The sequence below is a fragment of the Triturus cristatus genome, chromosome 9 (assembly GCF_964204655.1).
Source record: "Triturus cristatus chromosome 9, aTriCri1.1, whole genome shotgun sequence".
In the NCBI taxonomy this organism is placed as follows: domain Eukaryota; kingdom Metazoa; phylum Chordata; class Amphibia; order Caudata; family Salamandridae; genus Triturus; species Triturus cristatus.
Window position 1 is genome coordinate 518,593,955 of NC_140592.1, and position 21,189 is coordinate 518,615,143.

The 21,189-nt window shown below is 45.1% G+C and overlaps 1 protein-coding gene across 2 annotated transcripts in view; it reads right to left on the reverse strand.

The window, feature by feature from the left end:
- LOC146798226 (uncharacterized) overlaps nt 1-21,189 on the reverse strand; it is a 1,134,427-nt gene that overhangs the window by 127,744 nt on the left and 985,494 nt on the right. Inside the window, exon 6 of one of the 2 annotated variants that reach the window (XM_085625504.1) lies at nt 7,249-9,110. The exons of the other annotated variant lie outside the window; for it this stretch is intronic. Within the exon in view, the coding sequence (XP_085481630.1) occupies nt 8,975-9,110 (136 nt within the window). The 3' untranslated portion in view covers nt 7,249-8,974. Of the gene's footprint in view, nt 1-7,248; nt 9,111-21,189 lie in introns of those variants that run through there. 2 annotated transcript variants of the gene reach the window in all.

Genomic DNA, 21,189 nt, shown 5'->3' on the forward strand with positions numbered 1-21,189 from the left:
CTATATACAAAACCCACTGCACGAAATACTTTGCTACATTTCAACAGCTACCACCCAAAGACACAAAAAACCACCATACCATTTTGTCAGTTCCTACGATTACGCAGAAAGTGCACAAACTTGTCTGACTACGACAACAGGGCAATAGAAATGAAGGCGAAGTTCATAATCAGAGGTTACCCGAGTAGATTAATACGTGACTCCTACAAAAGAGCACGATACTATGATCGCCAACATCTGCTCACGCCTAAGGAACCTAAAAAGAATGATCGGCTGGTGTTTGTCACCCGTCATTCTACCATGAATTACAAGATTCGCCATATCGTAAATTCTAATTGGCATATCTTGAATGCAACAAGAGATAGAACTGTACAAATACCCAAACCTATGTTTGCAAATCGCAAGAACAAAAATGTAAAAGATCTTATCATACGTCCACGCTTGACAAACACAATGAAAGAATCCACACAGATCACACTTTGTGGAGCCACCATCTTAGTAGGGAACTATAAATGTTTGTCATGTGTAGCTTGCCAATTTGCCATAGAAACAAAGAAGTACTCAGTAAATGGGACAAGTGTAAACCTTCAAAGCCTGACTAACTGTAAAACGACAAACATAGTCTACCTGATTATATGCCCCTGCAATAAGGCCTATGTGGGGGAAACCTCACGATCCATGGTAACACGTCTTACAGAACATAGGTCTGCCATCAGGACCAAGAAATTGCATGCTCCATTGGTTCAACACTATGTAGATGTGAATCGTACTACAAAGGACATGCAATGGCTTATCCATGAGAAAATCCATAGAAATTCGCAAACGTAGGGAAGTTTTTTTGATTTTCGCTCTGGATACATATAAAAGGGGCCGCAACAGTGAAATTCCGTGGAACCATGCAATAAGATTCAATAAAAATTAATCCAATGAATCGATTACACATAAGAGTGACATAATTGTGATTCCCTTGTTCTCTATGTGGAGAACTTTTAGTTCATTTCATCTGAAATTCATAATATTGTTTGGTCTACATGCTAGATTACACAGGATTTATTGCACATTAGGCCAAGCATACCCATGCTCATTATACAACACGTTTTCTTGTAAACTGTATCCCATTGTATTACTGGTCTTTTATGTTGCAATTATGACATTTGAACATACATTTTGCCCTGTACACGGTTACTCTTCAACTGAGGAGTTGGATATATTACTAAACCACAGTGTCTGATCCCAATGTAAGGAAAGATAAGGATAGCTCCCTGCAATTTCTAACACACTGTTAAGATGGCGCTGTCATTTCGTTCCTTCCATCTCACGCGCCGGATGTGCTGTGTTTGTGTATTCGGCAGGTTTTACATTTAATATTCAGTAACCCGTAGGTATGCTTAGCTTCATTGTTCATGTTTCGTGATTACATGGCATTTCTTCATTATTTTCGTATTTTTACCATTTCAAAACACATTGTTAAGATGGCGCTGATATTCGCTTTTCCAATCTTATGCGCCGAATGCCTAGTGACGTCCTATTCTGACTTTTCACACATGCGCATTTCAGTAGACGCCACATTCAAAATCGAGCAATTCGTAGGTACGCAAATCTTTCACCGATTGCGATCCTTGACTGCTCGGTATCCTACAAGCACAGCGCTTTTTCGCACTGGGGGTAGAAGAAAAAACAGATGGAGACTCTCGCGAATGAGAGCTAATTCACAAATTGCATCGCTATCGGCCAGCGTTTGCCAGACTATCAAGAATCTGTACAACGCCAGGTCCCACTATTCCTCCAGGTAGGAAATCATTTGGTGGACCATACACACACCCCCCAGAAGTAGGACTCGCTAATATCTTTGGTTGGTTCTATTAGATCAGTGTCTGATCCCAATGTAAGGAAAGATAAGGATAGCTCCCTGCAATTTCTAACACACTGTTAAGATGGCGCTGTCATTTCGTTCCTTCCATCTCACGCACCGGATGTGCTGTGTTTGTGTATTCGGCAGGTTTTACATTTAATATTCAGCAACCCGTAGGTATGCTTAGCTTCATTGTTCATGTTTCGTGATTACATGGCATTTCTTCATTATTTTCGTATTTTTACCATTTCAAAACACATTGTTAAGATGGCGCTGATATTCGCTTTTCCAATCTTATGCGCCGAATGCCTAGTGACGTCCTATTCTGACTTATCACACATGCGCATTTCAGTAGACGCCACATTCAAAATCGAGCAATTCGTAGGTACGCAAATCTTTCACCGATTACGATCCTTGACTGCTCGGTATCCTACAAGCACAGCGCTTTTTCGCACTGGGGGTAGAAGAAAAAACAGATGGAGACTCTCGCGAATGAAAGCTAATTCACAAATCGCATCGCTATCGGCCAGCGTTTGCCAGACTATCAAGAATCTGTACAACGCCAGGTCCCACTATTCCTCCAGGTAGGAAATAATTTGGTGGACCATACACACACCCCCCAGAAGTAGGACTCGCTAATATCTTTGGTTGGTTCTATTAGATCATGCAACTAATCAGTTAGCTCAAGGAGATGAAGGGATTGTGTGTTTAATATCCGTGACATTGGGAGCATTCAGTTTTTTGGACTTTTCGTCATCTGGTCAATACGTGTTATCTAATATACCACCCATTAATAGTCTGGTACTCAGAGTCAGTTTCACACTCCAGCCTTTCAGTTAAGATATAGGGTATTCCTATACAGTCTAGGATTTACTTTTTGATAATATAGCACTTTACATGCCATTCTTCACAGAATGTCTTATTCATTATTGTTTCACGAAATTCGTCATCCTGAGCGAGACTATCCACTGAAGTCTCTGTGCACTAATCGTTAAGAGGGTGAGTGTCCTTCCCCTTATCTCAAAATACCTTCAATTACACACAAATGCCACTAATTGGATAAAAACTATCATGGTTTATTGGGGGCTTTTTGCATTTAGATCTTGCACGCCCGTTATTGCCTGTATCGCCCATCCAGAGCGCACCATTATAGCGCCACTGACTCAGCCACTGTACTATAAGGTAAATATCATATTGCCATAGACCGTGACATTAGCTGGTTAGAAATCATAAGACCAGGACTGTACCTAGATAAACGCCAAGATATGCAGATTTATCATATTCTTTAATCTTTTGGGATTTTCATCACTATTAAGTATGTTTAAATTTATGGGGCACACCTCTATTCTGGTTCATGATCATTTCCATACACACTTGCTTTGTTTCTTTCAGTCTTTGTTCTCTGTTTTGTCCACTGAAATATTTTTGATTTTTACAATCACTGTTTCCTGTGATATTGTAAATATGTATATTTCTATTTTAATGTATAGATCATATAATGAGTAGGACTGCTATACATGTAACCTCTTTTGGACATACCTTAATGTTGTTGTATAATTTCGTTTTTTCGTCTTTATTACTTTTTAGGAACCATTTATACATAGCTACCTGATGAAGGCATAACGCCGAAACGCGCGTAGATTATATTTAGCCATGCAAGACATTTGTTTCAGAAATTAACTTAAATTTCTTTTTTGTCTACTTTCTGTGGTTTGATACCCATTATAAATATGTCATGTGTATATATACATTTTATCACTAGGATTTTGCCTGTATAGATCATTGACTATACTGTATAAATAGAATTGTACCAATGGACAATTGCTTTCATGAGAAAATGATACAAAAGCCGCGATTTGATGTATAATTGAACTCCTCCCCTTTTTTCATTAAAAAAATTTGAGTAATAAAAAATGAATGTTTGAGTAATACAAGTCCATGGGTGTGTACATGTTTAATTAACTAGTCAGTCCACTGTATATTAGGTTTCCTATATGTTTTTCTCACAAATATGGAGAGTTGTTAAGCTGGTTATTATTGCCTACAGGTAGCGGAACACCTGTGGACCCCGGCGCTGTCGCTCCTGTGACCTGCGGGTATACTGGGGCTGAGCTGCGTGGAGCCGCCAACTGCCCGCAATAATCCGGACCCTTGGTTGAGCTGCAGGAGGGCAGCCTGAAAATCGAGCTGGTGGCTGCTGGTGGGCCGTAGCCCGCAGATGTGGGGAGAAGACGAGATTCCACTGCCCGCAGCGTCCATGAGATTTGAGGTATGTGCGCTGCCTGAGGGGGACAGAGGAACTGCGGAGCGTTTGGCTATGGCCGCCACTACCTGTTGCTGCCCGGAGCTGCGTGTGAGGTGGAGTGGGATGACATATCCGAAACCCTGCGCCGCCATTTTAGGACCGCGTTGCACTGAGGCCGAGATCTGAGGCAGAGGAGAAGGTCAGAAGCCTGGATATGCATCTCGGTTCAGTACCGCTGCTGCCGCCGAGTCAGCATTGAGGGGAGTTGCGGCTTCAGCGTGGGTGTCGGACTTGGTGAGGAACGCTCGAGAAGGTGCTAAGTGCTATAAGCGGAGAGTCCGCCATTTCTGGATTAGGCTGGCTATCACCATGGAGGACCACCCGGAGGGAGGAATTGTCATTCAGCGGAGGCCGTGATGTGTGCCTTTGAAGGAGCCCGAGTAGGAGACCAGTGAGTGTGTGGCCCTGCGCGATTCGACTGGCGTTGAGTGCTGCAGCGATCCTCGGGCTGCGGCTGGTTGTGGATGGTCAGCTAGCTGCCGTTCTAGAGGGCTACAATTGCTGGCATGCGACATCCTATCTGTGCCCCTGAGGACCCGTGGTGGTTTGTGGCCATCTATCACCTATATAGCCGTTTATGACGTGTTAATTCTGTGGCACTGACACTTGTGGAGTGGTTCTCTGGGGGCGGGCAACATCTGAGGTGAGAACCTGTAACGGACCCCTGTGGAAGTACGGAAGACCCGTGGGACAACTGGTAGGCCGGAAAGGGTCGATGTGTGGCACGAAGCGCTGGGTGAATTAAGAGGCACTTAGGGGAGATAAGGATACAAGCACAGCAGACGACGTTCTTGCTGGAGTTGGGTGGCGACAGGACGTGCTGAGTGCAGGCTGACCCTCCTCGTGATCTGCACCTCTTTATTGCCTCTGCACCATGGGTAAACAAGACGCTAAGCAACCAAAACTTACTTTTGAAAACAAGCGTGCCACGCATCATATTGAATCAGACCCGGATGCGCAGGCGGACGGTCAACATGACTTGCACGCGGAGGATCAGGGTGAAGACCTGCATACCCTATGTTGGAGATGCGCTCCAGCCTGCGAAACATAGACTCGAAGCTGGATACCCTGACTACGCAACTGGACTCGGTCAAGGCCCAGGTGACTGTACACGAGACCCGCCTTGATGCCCTGGAAAACCGCCACACCGAATTTCACGAGCTCCAGGTGGAAACTAAGGAACAACTACTACATATGGACAAATTACTAGGAATTATCCGGGCTAAGAACGATGATTTGGAGGCGAGGTCGCGTAGAAACAACCTATGCATTACTGGTATCCTGGAAACTACTCCCATATCCAAAATGGAGACCTTCGTAGCGGATCTACTTCACAAACCTTTTGATCCCCACTTATCCCCTGTCTTCGTGGTGGAGAGAGCATACAGATCCTTGGGGCCGAAACCTCCAGTTGGGGCAGCGCCTCGGCCAATCCTGGTGAAGCTATTGAATTATCAAGATAGGGATCTTATCTTGCGGCTCGCTAGAGAGAAGGGTCAAATATCACACAAAGGCAATACCATCTCGTTCTACCCGGACTTCACCCCTGCTGTACAGGCGGCACGTCGAGAATTTCTCCCTGAAAAATGTATCCTTCTGCAGGAACAGATCCCTTCTCCCCTGGTATACCCAGCCAAGCTAAAGGTCTCGTATGATGGCACAGCCCACTTCTTCACTGATGCGAAGTCCGCATTGAAGTTTGCCAAACATGTCAGAGGGAAGAGAAACAAAGAAACCCGGGGAGCTGAGATGTCTGCAGCTGGCCAACTTAGTGACAATGACTGACATGGGTATCGTATAGCTCATCAGCCCGGGTGACTGTAATGCTATGATTCCGGATTGGGCAGGGGCTGTCTGCTTTGTTGCTGTGGGTTCCGGGTAGCACAGTGTGTCGTTGTACTGTATGATTTAGTATTACTTTTATGGACCTGTAACACTCTCCGCAGTATCCCCGGCCACCCTGTGTAAACAGGGAGGTTTGCCGGTGCAGCTGCGCCCCCATGGGAAGGTGAAGAACCAGAACCTTTTGGACCTGGTGGCGCAGGGTACGCCCTCTGTCTCCGGGGTTCACCTGCTTCGCTACACAGAGACACGGGACACTCTGTCGGCGTTAGAAGATTGGATTTATTTAGCTGCAGCTAGTACAGTTATCCTAGAAGTACACAAAGTAGGTTCTCAGGAGACTGCCACTTCACTCTGTGGCGCATCAGATTATATAGCATACCATACGTAATTATTAACAACACATACGCCCAAAGCATAGAAGAAAAGAGCCAATAGGGTAAGTGGAAAACAAAGCGGAGCCAGTAGAAAAGGTTCGAAAATAGAAGTATCAGATGACTCGAAGAGACCTCTCCTCCAACTGTGTTTGTCATCCCACCCCCGAACTAATTTATTAACAGATTACAACTAACTTGCAGGTGGTGAGATACGTTTGTGTGTATTGGAGGACAGTCATGACACAAGAGAATGCTAGCAGGAGACAGTGAAGGCCAGTCGATAAGATATGATCAGGAAAGAATAGTGTGAGGCTACAGATAGTTGAAACAGGGATTAGGAAAGCCAGACAAGGATTAGTGTACTCGGCTAGTCCAAACACCAGCTTCACAAATAAAGGCCGAGGACGTATTTCGACACCAAGCTACGGGAAAAGCAGAATAGACTTCGTTCGCCGTGCTGCCTGAGTGATGGCAACACAAAATGGCGGCGGGTCACAAAATGGCGGGTCTATTCGATCGTGATCGAAAATCGAAGTTCCTCAGACCCTCCTTTTGCCAGAACTCAGGCAAGATAGACTCACGTTAATCTGAGTCCACATCAATAGCCATGAGATCATCAAGCTGTTGCTGTAACATCATTCTTATGTTTTCTGTTACTTGAGGTTTGGGTTTTGGGATGCACATAGTAGCACAAAGATCGCAGATAGCGGGACCACAGTGCATACAAAGGTAACAAGAAAATACAATAGTCAAGATTATTCCAAGGAATGTCAATGCTTTCCAACCCCATTTGGACAGTAGTCCCCAAAACCATTCCGTTAAAGACCAATCTCCTTCGTCCTGATGAATAGACTCGGAGATTATGTGCAACTTGGAGATAGCTTGGTATACTGTCGGAGCGTCATTAGGAATGAAAATACAACAGCTTGACCCGATCAATTTACACACTCCACCACGATCAGCAAGAATAAAGTCTAAGGCAACTCGATTTTGCAAGGTCATAAGACGATCCGCCTGTAGTTCCGCCGTGATATTACTCAAGGCTCCTATAGTGATGTCTATTGTAGTCTCTACGACACGGACCAATTGCCTTATATTTCTGCTGTTGGCCATTGGACCCCAGAAGGGAAGAAAACCTTTAAGGAAATCTCCTCCCTCTTGTCCAGCGGTGTCTTTTGAGTCTATGATTCCTCGGCTGAGACGGGTTCGGTGATAATTGGCAGAAGCAGTGTAAGTAGGAGGAAGAAGGAAAGCTATGTAGCAGGTACCAGAGAAACCTGTTGGTAACCAGGTATAAGCTCTATCATAGCAAATGAAATAGGTGCCTTGAGACGGTACTAGAGGAGGCGAGTTTTGAGAGGAATAAATGTACGTGTAGGAGCAATTACTCTTTAGTGTAGTGTCAGAAGAGCGATCGTTTATTTCTAAACAGAAATTACCTTGATGCGGTATAGTCCAGATTGGTGAGGAGTTCTCTTTTCCCATTTTATTATTGAGACTCGACATAAATTGGGTGACGTTCCAATTGGTGTATGCTTTCCTTTCGTCGATGGAAATCTTGCTGTTCTCCATGATTTTAGCCATAACTACCATACCCTTAATCAAGGAACTATGACTAAAATCCGGATAATTAATTTGTGAAGCAACGGACCGTCTAAATTTGCTTTGATATGCATTGGAGAAAATGACAAAGAATGCCCAAGCAGAACCCTCATAAGAGAAAGGAAGAACTAGATATGGTATTCCTTTCTCTGTAGTATGTGGCATAAGACCACATACCCAACAATCAGTTGTGTTAACCAGTAATTGATGCTGGTTCAATAGTTGGACAAAGGAATTGTTGTAATACTCAGTTCTTCTGACAAGTTCATGTGAAGGGAAAGTATGAAAGAGGTGTGGAGAGATAGTAGAAGAAGACGAAGAGAAAGAAGGGGAGGTATTTCTTGGCTGCAAAACATAAACTATCCAACCAATAATCGCCAAAGCAATACATAATGATATTAAAACACATAGAGTTATACTGTAACGACTGTACATTATTTTACAAGATGCTTTCTTCATTTCATTTCTTCTCTCTTTATTACTTGGTGTAGTTTCCATTTTCACTAGTGGATGCTCACGACAATCTTCCTCAATCACTGAAGTCACGATGCTCTTCCGTCCTATGACACTGAGGATCCTGCAGACCTATTGTCACTACTCAGGTCGTGACCTAGACTCCTACCGTGACCCTGCAACCTAAACAGAACACTACACAAGGGAGAAGAAAGTTTTAATTGTTCTTTTGTCTGGGCCTAAGGTGATAACGTTCCTTCCCTAGAACACTCTGGTCTCGAAACAATGTTCTTGGTTCAGTCGTATTCAAGCGACGATGCGATGGAATTGCTTCTTGTAAAATGTCGTCGTCCTCTTTCTCAGACAATGTCCCATTCAGGTGTGCATCGCTAAAGGGTACAAATCGTGGAACTGTTTCGCCTTCACAGTCACCAACCCCTCTACAAACCCACTGATCAAAAGGCAAAGGCAAGGGTACTTTCTTGCAATGCACACCGTGAATCCAATTTTTCTTTCATTCAACTTTAACTGCTGTCCTTGTCGTTAGTAGGACCATTCGGGGCTCCCGCCATCTGGGTTCCAAATTCTTCTTCTTCTGAAAGTTTCGGGTACAGACCCAGTCACCTGGTCGGATGGAATGACCTGGATCTGCGGAAGCCTCCGGCAAAGCACTCTGAACCTGTCGATGAAGGACATGCAATTTAGTTGTAAGGTCATGCAGATAGTCAATCAACATTGGATAGGGCAAGTCGGAAAACTTTTTAGGACGAGGTATTCCCCATACGTTGGCCGGACGGCCAAACACCACTTCGTAAGGGCTAAGTCCCAGACGAGAATGTACTGCAGTTCTGGTGGATAGCAGAGCTAATGGTAAAGCATCAGGCCAATTAAGTCCCGTACTTGCTTGAATCTTCGCTAATTTCAACTTCAAGGTACCATAGTAACATTCTACTAAACCCGCTGACTGAGGATGATTTGCCGCGTGGAACTTTTGCTTGATTCCAAGACCTGCACAAACTTTCTGCATGACTTGGCCAACAAATTCGCTCCCATTGTCACTCCAGACAATGCGCGGCAATCCAAACCTGGGAAAGAACTCTTTTAGAAGGATTTTAGCTGTGGATAAAGCTGTGTTATCTTTCAAAGGGTATGCTTCTATCCACCTCGAAAAGGCACATACTACCACCAAAACATATTTGAGGTTGTTGCTTCGATCCATGTGAATGTAATCGATTTGCAACACTTCAAATGGGTATGTCGGAGGAGCAAAGTGACCTGCTGGAGTGGGGGTTCCCTTTCCTGGATTGTACATCAGACAAACAATACAATGCTTTACTACGTTGTCTGCACATTTTGCAATGATCTCATTTTGCCAAACTGGGGCTAAAAGTTTACAAATGCCTTTTGTGCTTAAGTGAGCTGGACCATGAGCCATAGTAACCACTGGGAGTACATAAGCATCTGGTAACAACCAACGTTGATGTTCGGATAATTCTACCCAACAACCCATCTTATCTAACATTCCCGTACTTTCTCTCCACTTGCTCAACTCTCTTTCTGAAGCCTCCTTCTGTATCGCTTTCACGCTTTCCACTGTATTCTCACACATTCCTCTCTCCCTGACCCAATTCGCAGGACCTGCCATATACATTCGACTCGTTGAATCCCTCGCTGTTTTCTTTGCTGTTTCATCAGCAAATGCATTTCCCCGTCCAACATCATCTGTAATCTTCTTGTGTGCACTACACTTCACTATCGCTATTTGGATGGATAAAGCAAGTGACTCAAGGAGATCAGTCACTAACTGGCCATGCTGTATCTTAGTGCCATGTGAAGTTCAGAAACCCCTCTCTCTCCAGAGACGCCCAAAATTGAACGCGACACCAAAGGCATATTGACTGTCAGTGTACACGTTCACTCTTTTCCCTTTTGATAATACACAAGCTCTCATCAGTGCTATCAACTCTGCTGCTTGCGCTGAATTGTGTCTAATGCGTGCAGTTTCCACAATCGTATGTAAGGTGGTTACAGCATAAGCTGAAACCGTATCTCCATTGGGCATCTTGAAACAAGAACCATCTACCCATAGAGTCCCATCCGGATTCTCTAGCGGTGTGTCTCTCAGGTCAATTCTCCCTTTTGTCTCTTCCTCAGTACGGAAGAAACAATCATGCTGATCCTTAACACTCTCCTCATTGGAAGGGGCAACAAAGTAGCTGGATTCAGGGTATTACATCATTTGATGTGTACGTGACTAGCCAATAATGTCAACTCATAACCAGTTGAACGTGCACTCGTGAGATGCTGTGTCTTCGTTCTGTTTAGTAAGGTATCCACTGCATGTGGCACCATGACAATGAGAGTGTTGTCTAACACCATTTCAGCAGACTGTCGGATAGAAATTGCTGCGGCTGCTGTGGCTTTGAGACAACTGGGCAATGCTTTAGCTACGGGATCTAATGTAGCCGAAAAATAGGCACATGGCCGCTGTCTATCTCCAAATTGCTGTGTCAAGACTGATAATGCACAACCTTCTTTCTCGTGAACATACAGCGTAAAAGGCTTAGTGTAATCTGGGGTACCCAGTACAGGAGCAGAACACAGAGCAGTGCGTAAATCAGTGAAACTCCTTTGGCACTCATCTGTCCAAGGAAGGGGCTGAGGCGTATCTTTTAAAGTGAGTGCCAACAAAGGTTTGGCAATCAAAGAGAAGTTAGGGATCCACTGTCTACAATAGGAAGTGATACCCAGAAAGGCACGTACTTCCCTTTGTGTGGATGGTACAGACATTCGTGCAATCGCCTGAATTCGTTCTGGTGTCAATCGTCGTCCCTCCTTTGATAGGAGATGACCCAAGTAGGTAACCTCTCGACAAACATATTGCAGTTTGGAGGGTGAAACCTTGTGATTCAGCTTAAATAAGTGACGTAGCAGTGCAACAGTGACATCTTTGCAGATATCTTCTGAGTCAGCGGCGACTAACAAGTCGTTCATATATTGGATAAGAGCAGCACCAGACGGCAAGTGAAAAGTATCCAAATGACATTTCAAAGCTTGGCTGTAAATGGAGGGACTTTCACAGTACCCTTGGGGTGCGCGCTTAAATCGGAAGCTTTGGCCTCCAAGGGAGAAACCAAAAATGTCCCTACTCTCTTCTGCAATGGGAATACTGAAGAAGGCATTCTTTAGATCAATAACAGAAAACCAAGACGCTGTGGAAGGTATCATAGTCAACAAGGCAGTGATATCTGGAACAACAGGAAATTGTGGAATCACAATTTTGTTTACTTCTCGCAGATCAATCACAAACCGGTACACAGGAGGCTGAGAAGGATCAGTACGTTTAAGAACAGGAAGAATAGGACTATTGCATGTGTTACCTCTCGTTTCTTCAACCACACCCTTCCGAATTAAGTCATGAATGATTTCCAAAAGCGCTTTTTCACCTTCAGCAGAGATTCTATATTGTGGGATACGTGGTAGTTCAACATTGGGCTTGAGAGTGACAACATAAGGCGGTATCTCAAGACAACCCACATCGTTCAGACCCGTGGCCCAAAGTGCTGTTGGAAGAGAAAGCAACTCAGAAGGAAACTGATCTTTAGACAGATACATTGGGGTGATCAACTTCTGACCTAGAGTAAGATGTACGCCTGAAGGAGAACAATATATTGTAGCATGCATTCTTTTCAATAGGTCTAGACCCAACAGATTCTCACCACAACCATTTGTCAACAGAAGTGGAGCTTCCAAATCATAAGGACTAACTGAAATAGGCAGAGGACAAGAAACTGGATTGCGAACAGGGGCGCCAGAAAATCCTACAGAAACATTCGTTAAGCCAGACAAAGGTGCCCCAGGGAGTTTAGAATGAATAATAGAACTTCTCATTGCTCCAGTATCTAGAAGAAATGGCTCTGATACACCCATTTTAGTGACGTTGACATAAGGACCATTTTGATCTACTGGGATTGGCACACAACTCCCTTACTTTGTCCATGGCTGTCCTAGTTAGCATGAAGACTCTCATTCTCGCCTTCAACATAATGGTCTTCATTATAATACTGAGTAGATCTCACATTCTGCTGATCAAAGTAGTTCATAGAATTGGGAGTAGGAAGGGCACGCTGTTCTTGAGTTGACATACCTCGACCTCTACCTCTGTTTGCTGACTGTAGACCAGCACGACCTCGTGGAACAGATAACGCTCCATTGCGCTGCAATAAAATCGGACAACTGCTCTTAAAATGACCTTCCTCCCTACAATAGGCACATTGATTAGGACCTAACAAAGGTCGCGGAATGTATGTCTCAGGTTTCTGATACAATCTCTGAAACTGCGGTGGCTGCTGAGTCTGAGGCTGAACATCACGTGGAGGATAAGCTTGCTGCAAGAGAACCTTCGTTTTTAAATCTTTCGTCTTTTTCTCTTGCTTTTCTTTTTCTTCTTTATCCCTATTCTCGTAATATTGTGCGGTAGCCAATATCTTGGCAGAAGAAGAAACAGCCCAAGAACTTTCTGAATCCTTTAATTTGTGTGACAGCTCGGGAAGCAAATTGAATACAAATTTGTCCACAAATAATCGCTGTCCACCCTCGGTAGCCATGTCCTGACCACTGTGATCGATAAATGTCTCTTCGAAACGAGTAAAGAAATCAGAGACACTTTCATCTTTCTTTTGTTTGCATGCTGCTAGCTTATCCCAATTCACTCTCAATGCAGGCATCATAGTTTTCATCAATGTAATGATTCTACCAGGAAGCTCTGAGATCAAAGCGTCAGGCTTTGCGCCACCCACTTGATCTCTATCTGTATCAGCTATAACATCCCAAGTAGCACCCAGTTCCTGTGCGTGATCCTCTCTACGAATCTTAGCCCATATTGTCAGTGGGACTACATTACCCATTAGCATATCAATATCTGCTAGATTCATAATACAAGCATCGATTGTCTGCGATAATTCTTTGTAATAACCTGCAGGGTTCTTACGAGGATCTGGTAGAGTCTGCTTAAGGGACAAAACTTCAGATCTCTTCCATGCCACATGTACCCATATGCGTTGAAAGTGAGCAGGAATGGCTGGATTAACACCTGCTGCGGCAACTTCCTCCTTCCATACTGGAGGAACCTCTCTCATAGGATAATTTTTCGACGTCAGTTTAACCGACGGATCAGAATCAAGAAAAATCTGAGAGAACAATAAGGTTCTATAAGAGATGAGTGTCCTTACAGCTTCCTCGACTTTAGAACCTACAATAAGTCCTTTTTCAAAATCGGCTTGAACATCTAACAAATCTTGTGAGATCGGACTCGAACTCACACCTTCCCATTCTTTAATGAGAATATCGCACATTACATTAAAAACATACCTTTGCGTAGGCGCATCCCATTGCAAAAAGGTAGGCATAATATCAGACACACTATATTGTGGACCCTTCTTGATCCATCTTCGTGCAAGAGAATCTAGCTTCTCTCGTTCCTCAAAATCTGGAAACTGACTGTGAGATTGTCTTCGAGCAAAAGCCGGAGACACATTAAAAGCTCCAAAGAAAGGAGATAAAATACTAGTGACAGAATCTGTGAGATGCTTACGCATAGAAGGTGAATTGGACATCAGAACTGAAGACAGAGTATTAGGAGAACTAACAGGAGAAGGACTAGAAATTACAGGAGGAGCAGAAGGCAAAGGAGAGCTAAGATCAGGAGATGAAGGCAAAGAAGTTGAGACTAATGGTAAAACCGGCAAGGGCGGTAATACTGGAGGAGGCAAATGCTGAAGAGCCGGAACCGGCGGAGGTACCACTAGCAGCTGAGCAGGCTGTAACGGCTGAGGTACATTGGCATTTTGCGCATAGGGCTGAGGCAACCTCAATAAATGGGACATTAAGGGATCTTCTTCTATATCTTTCTTATTATCAGAGGGAGAAACAGGCAACACCGGATAGCATTTGTCTATCGCCATACGATGTTGTCTTTCTGAAATTTCGGTCGCATTGTCAATTTCATCATTCTTGAACTGTTGGGCAGCCTGTATAATTGTCATACCCTGTGCTTTCCTATCTCGTTTTGCTTGTTTAATTTCTTTCTGTTTGGCTTCCTTACGCCAAAGGCGGAAAAAGTCAAACATTGCCGGCCGGGCTTTTCTTTTGAACAGAACTGCTTCCAAATTATCTAGCACATCAGGGTCAAAACTACCGTTTTCTGACCATTTAAGAACACCATCTTTCTTCGTGTATCGAGTCCATGTCTCGCTAAAGGCAATGGGGCCGATACCATGTTTCGAATAGAGCTCATATGTGGGAGTTCCAAACGAAGGAATCGGACAAGAGTCCTCAAGTCGGGAGTCCCTATTACAACCAAGACAACAAATTCTTCCAAACTTAGTCAGACCAGGCATTTCGCAATGTCTCTGGACTGTTCACAAACTTCAAGGGAGTAAAACTCAGTTTACGCAGTACAAATGCACTTACCCTCGGCTTTAGTCTTTGCAATGACTAAATCTAAGACACCTAAGGACATCAAACAAAGAACCAAAATTGTGGGCGCGACCCACGAAAATACTTAACTTAACTAAGGACGTCTTCTTCCACCAACAGAGGCCCGTCTATCGTCTCGCTTTACCATACATCACCAAAGGAATGGGCCAAAGCAGGGCGGCAGTCAGGGCAGCGGTCGCCAGTAGCCGTCAGGAAGGAGTAACTGCGCTGCAAAAGACCTTCGACCACTTTCGACATACAGGGGTCGCTTAGCGTGGTTTGCGAACCCTCCAGAATTTTCTTGCGAGGTTCCTCACGACCTTCGAGCAGAACCGGTACCACTGAAGCCGCCCCACGTTGGGCGCCAAATGAAGAACCAGAACCTTTTGGACCTGGCGGCGCAGGGTACGCCCTCTGTCTCCGGGGTTCACCTGCTTCGCTACACAGAGACACGGGACACTCTGTCGGCGTTAGAAGATTGGATTTATTTAGCTGCAGCTAGTACAGTTATCCTAGAAGTACACAAAGTAGGTTCTCAGGAGACTGCCACTTCACTCTGTGGCGCATCAGATTAAATAGCATACAATACGTAATTATTAACAAGACATACGCCCCAAGCATAGAAGAAAAGAGCCAATAGGGTAAGTGGAAAACAAAGCAGAGCCAGTAGAAATGGTTCGAAAATAGAAGTATCAGATGACTCGAAGAGACCTCTCCTCCAACTGTGTTTGTCATCCCACCCCCGAACTAATTTATTAACAGATTACAACTAACTTGCAGGTGGTGAGATACGTTTGTGTGTATTGGAGGACAGTCATGACACAAGAGAATGCTAGCAGGAGATAGTGAAGGCCAGTCGATAAGATATGATCGGGAAAGAATAGTGTGAGCCTACAGATAGTTGAAACAGGGATTAGGAAAGCCAGACAAGGATTAGTGTACTCGGCTAGTCCAAACACCAGCTTCACAAATAAAGGCCGAGGACGTATTTCGACACTAAGCTACGGGAAAAGCAGAATAGACTTCGTTCGCCGTGCTGCCTGAGTGATGGCAACACAAAATGGCGGCGGGTCACAAAATGGCGGGTCTATTCGATCGTGATCGAAAATCGAAGTTCCTCAAAGGTTCCCTGTACCACTCTGTGCCTTTTTGGGTCTTAGTTTGTTAAGGGTGGGTATTTTACAACCTGATTGGGGGGTTGGAGTGGGAGGTGGGTGGAGGGTAGGGAATGTTTTATTGTTCATTGCCAGTATGATTGCATCTTGTTGGTCAGAATGTATAGTCTGTAATTGGAAGCTGTTACGCCTCCACTGTTCACACCACTTAAGTCAGGGTATTGCATACGTAATCACGCTACAACACTAAATTTTCTTACATGGAACATCAGAGGGTTGAATGACAGCAGGAAATCTAGACTTGTGCATGCTTATTTATCCAGACATAATATAGACGTGTGTTTATTGCAGGAGACACACTTAAATATAACACCATCGCAGAGGCTACAAAATAACAGGTGGGGGAAGGTGTACTCTTCTATCTACTCTAACTATGTCCGTGGAGTGGCTGTGATGGTCAGAAAGGGAGTGGACTGGTGGGAGGGTGAGGTACATGGAGATCCCAAAGGGAGATATATCTTCATATATGGGGTGCTGGGGGGTTTTCCCTGGTTATGGTAGCAGTATATGGCCCAAATGTAGACTCCCCCAACTTCTTTCAGGATATTTGGACTAAGGTTAGAGCGACAGTTTGCAGTACAATATTGTGGGGAGGGGATTTTAATGCTATCCTAGATGATGACATAGGCAGGAAAGGTGCAGCTCACCCCCTACACCCGGCTGCCAGCGCCGCCTTAAATGCCATAATCTCAGATGGGGAATTACTCGACATATGGCGTAGGAGACAACCCTTAGTGAAGGAGGGCACATGTATTTCCGATCATCACAGTGCTTGGTCCAGCTTGGACTTCTGGTTAGTTTCCCACGATGTTGCTGCTTGGACCTCTGACATTTTGCATCTGCCGCGCTCCCTGTTGGACCACGCCCCATGCTTATTGAAACTGTCGCTCCCGGGCTCGCTCCCCCGTGCTTTCTCCTGGCGCCTCCTGCCGCATGCCCTGCTTGATGAAGCCTTCAAGGAGGAAATACGGACAGATATTACTGATTATTTTACCCTCAATATGGGCTCGGTAGCTACTGAGGCCTCACTTTAGGACGCATTCAAGGTAGTTATCAGGGGTCAGTGTATTGCCCGGCAGGCGGGAGTGTTAAAGGCTATCCGTGGCACGATTGCCTCACTGGAAACTCAGATAAAGGAGTTTGAGGAGCAATTTTATTCCACAAATGAGCCCCAAACCGTGGCTCTCCTGAATTCCAAATTGTTGGACTTCGCTGAAGAGGCTCAACACGAAGTTAAGTTCTTAGGGAAATACGCTGAGGAGCGGCAGAATGGGGAGGGTGATAGACCAGGCCGCACATTAGCCGGTATGATCCGACTCTCTCGGTCGACTGCATTCATCCTCGAAATACAAACCTCACAAGGTGCCACTATCAGGGGCCAGGCAGAAATTCTAGAAGTGTTCTCCACGTTTTATTCTCACTTGTACACTACTACCCAGGAGACATGTCCCGAGGGACTGCAAACTTTCCTTGATTCACTGGCACTGGTCTGGTTCAATCGGACCCATAGAGAGTATATGGATCTCCCGTTAACAGTGGAAGATGTAGCCCAGGTTATAAAAAGTTTACCGCTAGATAAGGCCCCTAGGACTGATGGTCTGACCACGTCCTTTTATAAAACCTATGTGGAGGAGCTAGCACCTCGGCTGTTGGCACTATATGAAGAGGCTCTGGAGGATGGAGTGCTACCTCAGTCCATGAGGGAAGCGATCATCATTACTCTTCTAAAACCTGGGAAGCCGGAAACGGAGATAGATTCCAATCGGCAATTATCAATGATAAATGTGGACGTTAAAATCGCAGCCAAACTGATTGCAAACAGATTGCAGCCGCTGCTTCCCATTATTGCACTCCCCGACTAGTCGGGGTTCATTCCTGGGAGGTCGACCTCTCACAATTTGCCGACTATGTTCTCGGTGCGGCATTATTTAGCTCGCTCTTCATTAACCGCATTAGGCTGCTGTACACTCTACCCAGAGCTCGGATTAGGGTGAATGGCTTACTTTCAGACCCCTTTCTTATTTTGCGTGGCACCAGGCAGGGGTGCCCCCTCTCTCCTTTGGTCTTCGCGATCGCAATGGAGCCCTTGGCTGCCCACATCCGGCAACATCATATAGCCCAAGGCATAGGGTTCAGCTCCCATAGCCTACTCATTTCCCTCTACGCAGACGATGTGACTCTTTACATTGTCAATCCAGAGGAGAACGTGCATCCCATTTTGAGGGAATTTATTCGGTTCGGAGGTTTGGCTGGTATCTTCATCAACTGGGCCAAGTCGGTGATATATCCACTGACAGATGGTACGCCCTCGGTGACATCTGAGTTCCCTCTGAGATGGGAGGCTGAGGAGGTTAAATATTTGGGGGTATGGATAAGCCGAGTTACACAGGAGGTGTGGAATCTAAATTACGGGCGGGCTGTCACATGGTTGGAAGAGAAGGTTAAAATATGGTCTGGGTTACCACTGTCTCTGGCAGGGAAGATAGCATTGGCTAAAATTGTCATCTTACTGAAGTTTTTGTACTTATTTGTTAACATACCGAACCCTCTTATGCAGCACTTTTTTAACACCCTGAAGTCGCAGATGGTCTCCCTGGTGTGGGCGGGCGGACAGGCTACAACATCCTGGGATTTGTTGACACTCCCGTTGAAGCAGTGTGGTCTAGGCTCCCCAGCCATGCATCTTTATGCACTATGTGCCCAGGCAAATTCTTGCACTACTGGGTCCATCCGACGGCCTTCCAACCCCATGTAGCCGTCGAGACTGATGTAATGGCTCCTGTCCCGCTTAAGGTGGCGATTTACCACACGTGGCGTTACCCTCGTGGAGATATAGACACCTCTGGGACACTATGTTGGGCATGGGATGAGTTGCGCAAGAGAGCGGATATCCCGGTGTTATGCCCCCACCACTCCCCTAGCGCAGAATCCAATGCTGCCTTGCATTCAGGATGGTGTCAGCAAGACACTGGAATGAAAGATGAAACTTCAAACTTTTGCCGACCTGTACCCGGGAGACACGTTCAGGCCTCCACGGAGGCAGATGAGGGGCAAGCGGTGCCATTTGCTGAGCTCTTCTTATATCATAAGTTGTGTACGGCATGCCGCACCCTCTGGGAGGGTTTCTCGATGGCCCCTCCGCCTCTGCCCGCACTGGAGAACTTGTTGAGATCCCCATCTCCTTGTAAACTCATTACACGGCTGTACACCCACATGCAAAACACTGCCCCATTGGTGACACCAAGATCTCTGCAGAACTGAAATAGCGAACTCCCTATTCTATTGACTGACGCCCAGTGGGATTTCTGCTGTGGGCAGCCCACAGAGCTTTCCCCTAATTACAAGCTTCGATTGATTGATTTTAAATATTTGCATAGATTTTATAGAACACCTGTGAGTCTATATCGCATGGGAATCAGAGAAGATGACAGCTCCTGGCGCTGTAGATACACTCCCGCCTCGTTTTTGCATGTAGCATGGGACTGCCCCAAAATTGCTGAATTCTGGTCCCTGATTTTCACCTCAGTGAATCAAAATCTTGGCACGTCAGATGTCCCGTCCACCACCCTAAGCCTATTAGGCTATGTTAAGGACACACCGCCCAAGCTGCGTAAATTACACGCACTTCTCTTGCTGTTTGCCAAAGGGCAGGTTGCACTCCACTGGGGCAGGAGAAGGGTGCTCTCCATTAAGGGGTGGATTACTGATGTTACATACGGTCACACACCGCTAAGCACATTCTCGGAGCTTATGCCCCCTACTTCTAGACTTTGAAACATCTGGGAACCATTCCTGACCTGGGCTCAGAGACAGCAAGAATCTACTGAAGGGGCACGTGCTGGCGAAACTCAGACTGAGGCATTGATATGATGGGATATTGATTTCCACCTGTTTTTGGGTCTGTTCCCCCTCCTTAACTTTTGGATAATGTGGATTTAATAGACTGAGTCGGTGATGTCTTAGGCCCTATATGTGGTACTGTGCAATGTGATTTCATTTTGTTGCTTTTTTCTGTTAAGCAACAAAGTGAAGTCTATGAAATCACATCATCACACAGGCATTACCATATATTAGAAGTGTCAAATTGGCCTTCTGGAAACATAGTATCCATCTGATGAAGCCCAATTTGAACCGGGACAACCGCATACGTTCTGAAGTGACCGGAACCAAGCTCAGTTAAGGTGCCACTCCCAGTGTAGTTTGTACAAGACAGTATTCCCTGACTGAGGGCTTCATTGATTCTCTACCCTCCCTCTGAACCCTTCTGTCAGATAAAAAGCGATCCACCCTTTGTCCTTCTTGCATATATCCGTAGGATTAACAAACATACAGAGACAGCCAAGAGCAAACATTGTCCCCCTGATATTTTTAAGGCAGGGAATTATGCTCCCATAAAAACAAGAAAGACAGTCCAGGATTATCTATGTTTAGGCTAGCTTGCTAGTTTCTCCAAACTGAGCACCATACCAACAAGTGAACAAGGTTGGTCTGATCCTCAACATACTCCATGCCCAATTTTTGGTGGATAGCAAAGTGTGACATTGACAAGGGAACCCCCAATATGCACAGGCACACTCTATTTTCCTCAATTTGAATACAGCTGCATCCCTGTAAGCTCATACTGCCGCTCCATAGGATAGTATAGAAAGACATTTCCTACTTTAGATCTCAGGGTGTACAGGCCTTTCCCTATGAATGAAACAAGGGAGAACATTGAAACAACTGCCAGCAAAAAATGTTTTTTCCTGTTGCTAACACACGGTGCCCATTTAAGGTGCTGTCAAACATCAGACCAAGATATTGAAACTGGCTAACTTTCACAATAGTCCTGTCCCCAATACTCATGCAACAAGCTCTAACATTTTTGGGGCAGCAAACCATAATATCGGTTTTTGGTAAGTTGGTTTCTAAGTAATTGTTTCATAAATGAGCCAAAAGTGGCAATCGATACATTGAGACCGTTAGCAGTCCTGGCGAGCAACACAGCATCATCTGCATACAGAAGTGCTGAAATCGTTTTTTTGTTCACCACAGGACGTCTGATCCAAGGTTCACAACGGCGGATTCCAAACCATTTACATAAAACAAAAACATAACGGATGCCAA